At 35.2% G+C, this 14,226-nt stretch overlaps 1 protein-coding gene across 1 annotated transcript in view; it reads right to left on the reverse strand.

Annotated features, from left to right (window-relative positions):
* Positions 1-13,897, reverse strand: part of LRRTM4 (leucine rich repeat transmembrane neuronal 4) — a gene marked incomplete at its 3' end in the record, with an annotated part of 714,648 nt that extends 700,751 nt beyond the window's left edge. The window contains exons 1-2 of the mRNA XM_079791491.1: positions 13,793-13,897; positions 10,380-11,926 (exon numbers count right to left, since the gene is read on the reverse strand). Coding sequence (XP_079647617.1) covers positions 10,380-11,926; positions 13,793-13,796 — 1,551 coding nt within the window. The 5' untranslated portion in view covers positions 13,797-13,897. The remainder of the gene's footprint in view (positions 1-10,379; positions 11,927-13,792) is intronic.
* Positions 13,898-14,226: the final 329 nt, after the last annotated feature.

Below are 14,226 nucleotides of genomic sequence, written 5' to 3' on the forward strand. Positions count from 1 at the left end.
ACTGCAGCATGGAAATATTTTATAATTATTTTATTTTTATAAATAACCTCATGTTTTCAACATTTTCTTTAGAAGTATTCATTTATAATTAGAAAGTAAAATATCAGGTTGACCCATAAAATTATACTTGTTCATAATTCAAAATAATATGCATCTAACCATTTATCATTAATACAATAGAAATAATCTGACAACAATAATAAAAGAATATATTTGCGTTTGTGATTAATCACTATGTTCCAGTAAATTTTCAGTAAGAAATGCAATGAGAGAGAATGGATGCTGTTGTCCTCACCAATCTTCGTGTTTTGAGTGGAGAATTGTACACACATTCCCGAGGTTATACCAAGGGTAAAGGGCCAAAAGGTTGAAAGAGTAATTTAAAATTCTCTTTTTCTCCAGTCCTTTGAGAAGACAGACCATGAGTAGAGAGCCAATGGAATTACGATTTGCAATAGGTTAAAAATGTATATTTACATTTTATATTCTTTTATCTTTCAAGTTTCATGATTAGAGTCTAAGCAATGATTCCTCCAGTTTAAAAAAAAATATGATTAGAATACTATAGACCATATCTCAAGATGTAAACCTGATTGATAACCTTGCAGCTGGAGAGGGGAAAGGGACTAAGAAAGGCAATATCAGGATTAATGTCTCTGTTGTCACTCTTTACCACAGGTCAGAAATTACAGTGGGAACAGCTACCACTGAACTGGCATCCCTAAATGGAAAGGGAAAATTAGTTCCCTGGGTGGCATGGATCTAGTGCCAGCATGTCATTGCCAAAGACAAGATAGGCATGGTTATCATAAGGGACAACACTATCAAAATAGTAATAAAAATAGTTTAATTCAAAAGCCATATATGATGTTGTCTATTTAATCACAGTGTCCTTAGATATAAAAAGTACAAATAGTGTGGTAAAGGCCTGGGGAAGAGGGGGGTCAATGTGAGAAAAATGGGACACCTGCAATACTTTCAACAATAACGATAATTTTTTAAAAAAATACATGAGGAAAAAAAAAAACCACACAAGAATGTGAGCAGTCTACTAAATTCTTATCTATATAAATTATTATCTTAGCCTGTATAAGTGGATGAGTGCTAGGTCAAGTGAAAGAAAAGAAGTCTTAACTTGAATCACCATAAGCAGTCCCCAGACTTGAGGCCATTTACAGATCCAGAGCCTTCTGAATGAATGGCAGGTCAGATCGCCTGGAGGAAAGACCCTACTAAACTATCAAACATTCAGACTTCTATTCCTGGCCTTCCCCAAAAGGACATACAGCTATTTACCAAGCTGACTGTGCACTGGGGAAAATAGAGTGATCTTTGGAGGATTGCTGGAACCTGCCTCTAAAGTGACTAATTCCTGGAGATCCAAAACATCGCCGTGGTCCCCTAGTCAGAGTGCGGTCTCGGGCCACTAATGGACTTTTAGTTCAGGTCCATTTCACAGTGGGTTCAGTGGGCCCATAAACCCATCCTGTGCTTATTTCCCTAGTTCCAAAATGCGTAATTGGAGGAGACATATGCAACAACCGGCAGAATACAAAATGTAGAGTACTTTTGTCTTTCCAATCACCAAGAACACAATATGTAGTCTTTTCTAGCAGAGATGCCATTTTTCTTTTGTCTGTAGGCTGTTTTGTTTGTTTGTTTTTTCTTAAGGACATGTACCCAGTGGTACCTTCTATTACATAGCACACAATAGTAACAAGACATATTCTATGGGGATATTTAAAAAGAAATGCATTTCCAATTAAAATATATTACAGGTATTGGGACCAAAATAGGAATTGTGTAATATACTCATGCAGAAATAAGAGTTCAGATTATATTTAAGCAAATATACATTCCGAGAAATAGTCTTCTTAAAATCACATATTACGGTAACTTCTTAATTCAAGAATAACCTGTATATTGTTTAAAAATCCCCACTTGTCATGAATAAACACTTTGGGGAAATTAAAACTGCCTCCACTTGTTAAGAAAATGAACCTAAGGACTCTAAACTTAATCAGATTGGAAATTTATAAGTTCTTTCTATAACCTATTTCCTCTTTAGAGTTAATACCAATAAAAGAATTATAAATGCTACTTCTTTAAAATGTGAATAATATGTTCAGCCAATGTATTTTACAATCCTGGGGTATTACTGAAATATTTACAGCTCAGACAAGGGACTGAAAGGTCAGGTTTATTATTCATGTTAGTAAAAATGTAACCACAACACTTGTTTCTACATCAGGGAGTATTATAACCATCATTAGAATAATAATAATAACAATGAAAATAATACAGCCACATTGTATTTTGCATTTTTCAGTAGACAGTAGGGCTTATGGCTAATAATCATTTATATTTACACTGAAGCTTTTTATGAAGGAGTTCAGAATGGTTTTTGAATAGTAGCTCATTACTCATTTCAACAAGTTAGTTGAAAAGTTATTATCCCAGTTCAATAGATGGAAAAATTATATCACAGAAAGGTCAAATTTATATTTACTTGTCCAATATTACAGAAGTAAAGTGAGTCAGTTTCAAATCTCTGAGACCTCTTTTTCACCCCTTGATCTAACCAATGCACCAATGCAATTTTGGTCCATGCTGTGGTTTGACCATCAACCTAAAAGTATTTTAAGACTGACCTCTTTGCTATTACTTTTACAGACCTACAAGCACAGAAGAAAATAACAATTTTTCATGTGTGGAGACCACACTAAAAAAGACTCAGGCATAATTACTTTTTTTTCTTTTTTAAAGTCTTATTTGAAACACTTAACCATAGTTGATGTCAATTAAAATTTATAACTATCAAATACTTAATAGTGAAATGCATCATGATCAAATGTATGCTAAAACAAACAAGCAATGTTTTCAGGACTTTATTTGAACATAAATGTATTTAATAGGAGTTAATTAAAAGAAAACAAAAAATCAACTTTCAAAAGTTGCCTTCACCACAAATAATTAGATATGTAGGAAAAAAATTAAAGAACCAATGTTTCAGGAAAGTGACTTGAAAGAGGGAGGAATTGAAAAAGTAAACATAGAATTTATACCAAATGTTGCTTGTTTTTTTTTTGTTTGTTTGCTTGCTTGTTTAAACAGTTTAAAATAAATAAATAGTTTAAACAGTTTTAAATAAATTGAAATAAGGTATAATTCTAATGCTTTATCTAATGATGCTTGATTTTAAAAGAAGACAGCAAAACAACAATTGTTTTTCTTTAAAACTGAAAATATACAGTGAATATAAATTATACATTAACTTTCCAAAATAAAACAATTTCATTTTTCCTCTTTGTATCATTTGACTATTTCAAATTTAGTGTTTTATTGTTTTGCTATAAACTTAAAAATAACCCCAAAATGGAATTAATTCACAACTATATTCCCATTTGAAAGTATAGATTTGCTTACGGAGATCTTAAGAGTGAGTTTTCTTAAACAAACCCATTATTTTCTCTTGTCTGCATCAAATACTCAAACATACTACAAAAATAAATATACATTTTAATTTTTAAATTCAATGAGATTTGAAGATTCCAACCATTAAAACAGTAATTAAAATTGTAAATTTGTGTAGAAAATTTTGTTTTGCTATTATATTTACTTTGTTTACCTTAAATTTTTCTTTTAAACCAAAGTGATAAAAATGATTACTGCACCTTACTTTCTTCTACTAAAAAAACTTTATATTAAAAAAAAAAAAGAATAAAAAATGAACCTTCTTGCTAGGTTTAATGATTACAACTTTACCCCTAACTCTGAGTTTGAGAATTCAGTACATATACAAAAAAATGGAAGTAAGAGGGAGGAGAAGATAACCTTCCAAGAGATGGTGATATAGATGTCTGAAAATACAGAAAGCAATCACAATAAATGGAGGTAATGACAGAATTAACAAACTTATTTTGATTTCTTTAAATACTTTAACATCTCCCCCAAATATTTACTTTTGAAGCAATTCATGTGAACTGAACAAGTTAGTAAAGAACAGGACTTATGCCCTAACTGGTTTGGCTCAGTGGATAGAGCGTCGGCCTGCAGAATGAAGGGTCCCAGGTTTGCTTCAGGTCAAGGGCATGTACGTTAGTTGCGGGCATATCCCCTGTAGGGGTGTGTAGGAGGCAGTTGATTGATGTTTCTCTCTCATAGATGTTTCTAACTCTCTATCCCTCTCCCTTCCTCTCTGTAAAAATCAATAAAATATATACTTAAAAAAAAAGAACAGGACTTATTCAAAAATATAATATATATTACTCTACTGTATGCAATATATGCTTCAGTTTTTTAGAAATATTTGTGGGGAATATATGGATGTTTAATTTTACATGGTTATTTAAATGCAATTATATCTCAGTTACTTTGATGTTTATATTTAAGAATACCATTTATATAATATTAAAATATAAAGGTATCTCATTTATATGTACAAATGATAATGTCAAATTTTATCATAATCTTATTTAGTTATACATGTGTTTATTATTTATCTGATACCCAGGCCTCAGCTTTTGCTCAATGTTTTCCTTTTAGTTAAGTTTATTCGTACTTTTTGGAAGAATTTTTAAAAGTTGTCACAGTTACTTTAATATTTTATTAACATGTATCAGCTTTGTTATCATTTCATTCCTAAACTTTACGTTTACAGGTATTATATAATATGTAAGATCTGACTTAAAGTCCAACTTCTGTCTTTTAAAGGACTAATCCCCATAGCCACATTTGTTTAGACCTTAATTACTCTTGACAGTGAAAGCATTCTTTTTTAAACCATTTAGCAGGAGTAAAAATCATAGCCTTAGCACATATCAATCAGTTTCAAGGACATTAAAGCAGTTTATTTAAAAGCAAGTGATTTTGGTATCATAGAAAATACTGTGCTTTTTCGCAACCTGTCTTAACTTACAGTTAAAATTTCTGTACTATGAGAGCATGAGAAAAATACCCTCATAATTCTTTTTCATTTTAAGAATATGGAGATTTTATTCAACTGACCAAATTAATTCTAGTTCTTTGGGTACTATAAAAGGCAATTTTAATTTTTAAAACATATTCAACCTAACTTTCATGTTGCTCTTTGTTTCTGATCCAAAGGCACACTAATTATTCAAAACTCCCAGTATCTAGTGATATACAGGTTGCCACTGTTTCATTTTGTTTTAGTGATTCATGAAAAGCTAGAGACATGAAAATTCTGATGAGTCACTATTCCCAATGATATTACTAAATAACTTCCAAAGCATAAAGTTATCTATAAATGTAGTTACTGAGAATGAGGATGACTAGATTCTATTGAATATAGAAAAGTCTCAAGAAGAAAAATCCAGAAATGATGTGAATATTACTGGGGTGTTTCAAAGGCTATATATTCCTAAGACATCTCAACTTGGGATCCTAGAGAGTAAGCAATTATTATAACCTCGTCTATGAATTCTGAATATGAGCTAATTTCAGAAAAAGAAATTGAACCCTTTATCGTCACTTTAAATTGTTCCTAAATTGGCAATGTCAGGCCTTTTTGACAGCTGTCACTCTGAAAACGCTATTCACAAGTGACTTTAATTGGATCAAATTCAGACTATAGATTTTTTTAAAAGAAGTAATACTTTAAATGCTGTCAAAACAACTAGTTATTTGGTAGAGTTTAAAAGATATGTAAATGTGTGGGTTTGTCTTTGCATGTGTACATATGTGTTCATGGGTGTGTGTAATGTACTTGTCCTTGAAGCAGGCCATTTCTTTTTTATTAACTCAAGTTCTTTCTCTTCTCACTGACAATGAATATAAATAGCTCAGTTTCTCAAGAATCTCTCATCTTGCACTTGTAGTCCTGGGATTGGTCAGAGAAATTTTACAAAGTTTACTAATCTGAGAAATGTTTTGATTTGAGCTATGCTGTGCTAGTTGAATAGACTCAATTCAGTGATGGGTCACAGAGAAATGAAGGAACCAGTCCAAAGTCACACCAAATATGACCACGTGTAGTTTAAATCCTGTTTTGTTTTGTTTGTTTTTTTACAGAAAGAATAGTAGACTATCTAGACATAAGATACTTACAATTTTAGAGAGGATTAAATATACATCTTCAGAAGTATGTTCCTAACAAATTCTGGTAATTTAAAACTGTTTTTTTTTCACTAATATGTCAAATCTTCAAAATGGACAAAATTTTTAATAGAAATATATTTATGTTATCTCTCTCCCCTCCTCCTTCCTTCCCTCCCTCTCTCTGAAAACATACAAACACACATAGATATATACAAACATAAATATACATTATGTGAATATACAAAGTATAATTTCAATTATAACATTTTAACATCATAATAGCCACCAAAATAAAGGCTATTTTCTGTAACTTTATATTGGTAATGTGTAAATTTAACTCAATGATACTGATTCTGCTTCACTTAGAATCCTCTTTGAACATGTTATGCTTTTTAGTTCTTCGAAATTCTTTCAGTGTACTTCAAAATGTCAACTTCTAAAGTGTAGAAAGATGTTAATAACTTCCTTAGGTCGATAGTTTGAACCTGACCCAATACATTCAATAAATATAAACTGTTAGTAATGGTCTATACAACCCACTGCACAGCAGTGAAAGAAATAATAAAAGCCCTTAATAAGAACCAATATATTTATATCTTATTCGACTCTGAAGAATATAACCAAAATATCAAGTATTTGGAAAATATATAACTAATGTCAACTATACTCCAATTTTCCTAATGGCAGTACTTTTAGCACTATGGGATCATTAAACTTTATATTTCAATAACTTAACTCTTAAAAATATTGGATGGAGAATCTCATTCATTTTTACCGATTTCTTTTTTTTTTAATTAAAAATAAACTTGAAATGTTCTCTCTTATACTATATTCCCAATGACTAATTTTATAAAGGTCCTTGCTATTTCCAGTTGATAAACACATCCTAGAAGAACCAGGTATATCATTTCTACCTAAAATTTTGGTACGCAGAATCAAGTGACTTCACAATCCTATATATTTTGTAATGAGATAAAGCTATGCAAAAGTTCACAAGCTAGCATCAAAGTATGCATTAGCAATTTTCTCTTTTAATGACACCTCACGAAGTTTTAGGCAAAGCTGTGACCTTTTGGCTTGAAGTTATCTTTTCTGATAACATATTGAGGACAGACAAATTAAATGATTCAATTCAACCACGCACACTGATCCACTCAAAGTATGATGATTGAGAAGTATGTATCTGTTAGAGTTGTGCCATATATCATATTAATTATTCATAACTATCTACTCTATTCTTCTTTTACAGATATAAGTGATTTTTACTGCCTAACTTATTATAATATTCTCCTTCAATTTATTAGCAGAGAATGTGCACATGGACTTGTCAAAATTAAATTTTGTAAAGAATAGAGCCTAACTTACTTTGTAAACTGCATGATATATTTGTGTGGTGGCTCACAGACATCATTCTAATCATAAATGTTAATGTTTTTATTTTCTTCTTAAAAGAAATACACAACATGAATATTTTCACTATTTAGATCATAACTAAATATGACATTTGTGTATAAGTAGAATTTTCAATTTAATGAAACTTTTTTCAAGGCACTATCTTGGAAAATTAGCATTTGGTGCTAAGTGTTCTAGTTAAATATGTATGGCTTTGTTGGGTACAGTTTAACATTTTGAATAAGAAAAAAGCTACCTCACAAAATTATAAATATATTAATGATTCTCTATTGATATGTAAGCATTATAAAAACAACACCAGACTAAAATTTAGCATACCTCTATTGTCTTAAAAATCATTATCTTGGCAAATCATTCCTCTTGCTTGGGTTCATATTGCAGAGAATTTTCTCAACAGGAGAAATTTTACTCCAGGGTGACCAAGAAGAGAAAATTATGGTTTTCATAACAATTTCTAAAAACTTGCTTTCCCTCATTTGTTATATCCACCCATCACTATGACCTGTCAGAAATGGACAGTGGTGGCTGCAAGGTTGGTTTTTGCATGCTTATGTTTCAAAACAATTTAGTAGTCATTTAAATGTGGTTTGATTGGACCCCTTATAATGGAAAGTGGAGTTATGGTCTTAAATGTATAGCCTACCATATTCTACTTTTTAGGGCACACAGAGTTTGGTCTACTTCAGTAGGACTGCCATTTTAACACAACAAATTCTTACAACATTTAACTAAATTCTTCGTTACTTATTGCCATGTCTATCCCCAACAATGCCACTGCAATTTCATAATCATAAACTCAAATCTCCATAGAGTATATAGTATCAAACTGTGTTTTTAAACACTCATGTTTTCACAGAATAAAGTGAGTTTTTATCTTTTTCCGATTATGGTAATACCTAGGGTCTTTGAAAAAATAATCTGGAAAAGTTTTGGATCCACTGTTCTTAATCCAAGTTCTTTAAGAATCTTACCATTCTATTACAAAAGTCAAGAGAAAACTGAATGAATGGACAGGGATTTTTCCTTTCTTTTTATATCACTAGCCTTTAAATGGATCTCAAATTATAGGAAGAGTCTAGAATAAAACAGGATGAACTTGTTTTACTAATATTCACATATATTCTATAAGTGTCAGACTGTAATAAAGACATCTTTATATAGACTTTTATATGAAATCTTTTATTCTCTTTAATGTTTAAGGGCAATTGCATATACAGGTATTTTGGGGAAATTTATTATCCGAGGTTACTTTTCTCATTTTCAGTCATGGACTGAAAAAGAGAAAATGAACTCTGTGAAGAATAGCTCAATATTGCAAATTATACTGAGTTGGAGATTATTTCAAACTCAGTGTATGTCTGAAAACATTTGCATTAGCATCTACATTTAGACTATGGAAAGATTTGGGTATACATTATCAAAGAACAGATTATATTTTTTAACTGTTATAACTAGTATTAAAAAGAGCAACGTCTTTAAATACTCATTAAAACTTTATTTTGAAAAAGTAATCATCTAAAATTGGATATTAAGACCACATAGTGCCAGAACTTAACCTCTCTTCACTCTTTTCTTCCAGCAACAAGGCCCTGGCAGTCAGAGTCTTTGCACTTTTTGATCAGTTTTACCAAGAAAAGAATAATTTGTATCCAGTATTACTTACTGACAAGTTGAAATCTGTGGCTATTTTTCTATTCATAAACAGGTTCCTATAAGTGATCTTTAAAATAAATAATCAGAAACTGAGTCCAAACTTTTTCTCATGAAAATGAAAAGAGTATAACATGAAATGCCTTCATCTGAGGCAAATGACACAGAAAAGCTAGTACCCAGAACCCAAAGCTCTCTCTTTTTATTTATATACATTTGCATCACGTACTTTTGGATAAGTTTAACAAGAATACACATCATTTCTTTTGGGGATGACAGCAACACTGACAAACAGCCCCTGTCTTGCCTGTCATTATGTTACTGCTAAATCATCCACAACATCATGACCTGATTTTAGTTTCTGGTAACATAGCCCAAAAATGAAACTTAAGTTTCATTCTGATTACATACAAATAGCCAGCACTTAAGAAAACCCTTGAAAAGTGATCTATGTCTGATAATTAAAAAAAACAAAACACAAACAAAAACAAGAAGGAGGAGTGGGAGAAGGAAGGAAGGAAGGAAAGAAGGAAGGAAGGAAAGAAGGAAGGAAGGAAGGAAGGAAGGGAGGGAGGGAGGGAGGAAGGGAGGGAGGGAGGGAGGGAAGGAGGGAGGGAAGAGGACATATTTAAAAGCCTCATACAATTACACAGTAGGCCTCTGACATTCTCTATGCTGGTATAAAAACTAAATGGCAAGTAACAAAAAAAAAAAAAAAAAAAACAGTTATCCTTGTGAGATCCCTGTTGCATGCTTTAATTAAAACTAAAAGTTTACAACAAAATCAACCCTTGGATAAATTGCTCTTTGGTTTAAATCTTCATTACCTCCTGGAATTTTGGTAAAACCACTTTGTTTTTAACTTAAGCTGGCCTCTCCTTCTCTACTCCATTACAAAAGTCAAACAAGAACCAGACAGAAATCTTAGAATAGTTTTGTTTGTATGTATGTGTGTTAAGTCCAACCCCTGTATACAAACTGGTTAAAAAAAAAATAGATGTTGTAACATAGTACTTTATTCCAACTTAATCTCATCCTTGAATGAACTTCCTTCAAATTTCAACCATTAAAAAAAAAAAAAAAGCAGTCAATTTCCTGGTGGTCGTAATTTAATTAAGTAACCTTTCACACTGAGCAAAACCCAAAAGCAAAAGGGTCATTAATCTTTCTAGTGATTAGAGACACCTCTAGCGCTGCAAACATTTACCTCTCCTTTCCCGCAGTAGAAATGCTTTTAGGAGGATCATGGTTCATACCTCGCATTCCCTGGAGCCAGAGATGGTATATGTGCAGGGCCCAGATCCATTAACGGATATATCCATGGTCTCAGAGTTTGTAGGCTTGTAGTCCACGTAATACTCCTGTAAAGGGGAATTCATTTGTCTTTCAGACTCTCTGGTCTTTTTCCGCCGTCTCTTCATGAGAGAGTGCTGCTGGAGTTGTTTCATGCTGGCGGGGTAGCGTTTCCAAGACACGTAGATCACCAGGAGGATCATGGCCACCGAGAGGAAGAGAGCCACGCTCCCTGCAATGATTTTGTGAAACGAAACATGCTCATACTCCTGTTCTGTGCCGGGGATCTGAAACCCTGGGGAGGGGCTGGGTGCTTCCAGGGTGGGCTGGATGGGGTCAGATTTGGAGATTGTAGGTTTAGGAATCAGCAGAGGCTTCTGGGGAGTTTGGGGCACCAGGTGGGACTTTTCTGTGTTGACCACCGGGACTTCAGAGCAGATATTATATGTTTCCACGGCATCACTAACCTTTTCACCCTGGATATGCTTAGGTCCCGCACATATCATGGTGCTTTCCTTATTTCCTTTGAAATGCTTGAGCCAGTGAAATAGAGGACAAATACTCCGGCTGCATTCCCACATATTTCCAGACAAAGTGATGGATATTAATGATATCCACGCATTGACCGTTTCCTGGGAAATGTTGGTAAGCTTGTTGGAATCCAAATTCAATTTTTGCAAATTGGGCAGACATTTAAATGTGCCCGGCTCGATTCCTTGGATGTCATTCCCTGATAAATCCAAGTTGTGTAAGGAACTCCAAGTCCATGTCAAGCCTTGGCTGATGGAGCGAATCCTGTTCCATTGTAAGTAAATGGAGCGGAGGTTGAAGAGACGCGGGAAATGAGCAAAATTGATCTTTGAGAACTGATTGTGCTCCAAGTGGAGTTCCTTTAATTTCAGGAGGCCGGCGAAGGCATTTCGGGACAAGCTGCGGAGGCGATTGTAACCCAAATCCAGGAAGTCAAGATTTCGACAGTCTTGAAAAACTCTTATTGGCACAGTCTTTAATGAGTTGGACCTCAAGTGCAAAATGATGAGTTTCCGGAGGCCTTTAAACTGTTCCGATTGCAAAGTTTGAAGCTTATTGTAGGAGAGGTCCAGATTGCGGAGATTAGGAACTGGGTGAAAGGTTTTATTGTGCAGATAGGTAATTTTGTTGGAGCTTAGAATTAATTCTTTCAGTCTGCGAATGCCTTGAAATGCATCTTCATCCACGGAGCTAATGTAATTATGGTCAAGATAAAGCCATATAAGCTGGTGAAGGCCAGCAAACTGATTGGATTTGAGTTTCTGAATGCTGTTGAACCTTAATGATAAGCCTTGTGATCCTCCAGAAATGTTCTCTGGGATATCTGCGAAAGCATGAGACTCACAGTACACAATTTTGCCATCGCATCTGCAGTTCTTTGGGCAAGCTCTCTGAGCCCCCGTGAACATAACAAGCAGCAGTGTGGAAAGTAGCGCTAGCACCACGCGCATGCCTCGCAGCTGCGTAATTGAACGGAAACCTACAATGTGAAAAAGAAGACAAATGCACATTGTGAAGCTATTCAGACAAATCATCCCCAGCTTACCAAGATCAAGAGCATCTCATCTAGTGCAGTGTTGGGACAGTCGATTTCAGAACCATGCATTTAACACTTAAAGCTTTTCTTGTCTTTAGGGCTGCATGTTTCCTATTAGGTTTTCATTCGTTCTTCCTTGATTTTTAAGTCACCACAGAGCTGTAGAACCGTGAACAGCTGTCCCGAGTTTCAGGAGTTCATGCATACATCAGCAGTGAAAAGCACTGAGCCTGGCTTATTGCTGAATGCCGACATTTTAATAACAGTAGCGTTTGGCTAGTCAGTGTGGAATACCAATACCAAAAGCAGGAGTACCAAGTCTTCTGGTAATGGGGAAAAGAAAAAAAAAAAGTGACTTCCTAAAACCCCCATGCTTGTACATCTTTCCTAGTTGAGTACGCAGGCTGTGATTTGGCAAAGGAGCTTCAGTCATATGTCAAGGTAATCCAAGTCTGTCCTGCCTGAAATTGTATCATTATTGCATAACAGAAAAACAATGTTTGAGCTCTGGGGAAAAAAAAAAAAATGGCCTTGGGACCAGCACGGGCAGCCAATGAAGCCTGGTATGAAGACTAATTACAGTCAAGGTACTCTCAACATTCAGGAAAGAGCTGCCTTCCGTAGCTCTCCTGCCCAGTGACAGACACAGCTCAGGTTCCTGACTGTTGATAACACAAAACACTCTGAAGTTAAGATCCTCAGGTTCTCATTAAAATATCTGCATTAAGGTGAAAAACAAGCTCGCGTAGTGTTCGCTTTACCGTTATGCTTAACACAGTTGCTTTTGCAAATGTGGGGTATAAACAAGTAGAGAAACGCCAGCTACCATTCCCCTCCCCCCTATCCCAACCTGCTCAAATGTCTGACGGACTTTTTATTCCTCCCCTACCTCCATTAACTTCTGAAAACCTACGAAGTTGCAATCTATGGGCACTGAGGCTGCATTTCCAAGTCGTAGTATCTTCAGGGATTTCTTTCCCCTGTCAACAGTGGATTTATTAGTTCTTAGCGGTAGGAAGAAGGAAAGAAAAAAAAAAAAAAAAAACTACTCTGTGCTGCGGTTTCAATATTTCCCTTAAATATTCACATTTTTAACCGAGAGGCAATCAGCCAAACCTCTAAGCAAAAAACAACCTCTCCTTTTATTCAACCAGTTAAGTCTTTTTTTTTTTTTTTTTTCCTATTTGAAACCCGATCTTGCTCTCTGTCCTCTTGCCAGCTACAGACTCATTGAAATACATTCCAGCTCTCCCAGACAGGAGAAGGGGGGGCTGGGGGGGGGGGGGGGGGGGAGCCAGTCACACTTGAAAAAAGAAGACGGGCAAATGACTGCTGGAAATTTGGATGCTGTGGTCAGGATACAGCTCCAAAGATAAAACCGAGCCCTTGTGCGACCTCTGAGAAAGTAACGACCCCACCCCGCCACGAACGCAGCAAAGTGTTAACCATCTTCCTGACGGCGACCAGGAACGCACGCACCGTTAATATGATCAAGATACAGAAGCAAACACAATGTTTATCTCATGCTCCATTCCCAAGCTGTGGGTACGCATACGGAAGAGACAGTCTGAAAGAGATTTCTCCCGAGTCCGTTCAAGTCCGTGTTATGCATTTACGAATTTTAAAGAAACTACAGAAAAAGGAAAAGGATCTAAAAATATAATAGCAACTAGAGCGAGTCAACTGGCAAACTCAGAGGCTGCTGCTTTTTGCCTGTTTTCCCCCCGTCTTTTATCAGCTAACGCCGCGACTGAGGGTAGGAAGCCTGGAGGATCAGCTTTGCTAAGGAAACAACAAAAGTTCACTTACCCATCCTTTGTCATCCAAAAGCGGTTCCCCCCTCTCTCAGCTTTCTTCTTAATTGGTCTCTTGTGCCGAAACCACCACCACCTCCTTCATGACACAGTGCGGCTGTCATTCACACCATCCTGATCCCGCATGTGAGCTAGTAGCCCCATACAAACTTCCCCGGAGAGGACGGGCAAAAAAATATATATATATATACATATATGAAAAAAAAAAATCAGCATGGGGTGGGATGGGGGGCAGGGAGAAGGAAGCTCTGAGGGGGGGAGGGGGGTGCGGGGAGGGCTTCTAGGCTCTGAGGACCATTGTGTAATTCACCAGAGACCCATCAGCAGTAATTGGCAATCTGTGCAAAAGAGCTACAGCCCATCTTGAAGGTAACCAACTTCTCTATAAAAAGACAGAGAGAGCGAGAGAGGGGGAAAAAAAAAAAGAGA

This window comes from Cnephaeus nilssonii (assembly GCF_951640355.1).
Source record: "Cnephaeus nilssonii genome assembly, chromosome: 15".
Lineage (NCBI taxonomy): Eukaryota > Metazoa > Chordata > Mammalia > Chiroptera > Vespertilionidae > Cnephaeus > Cnephaeus nilssonii.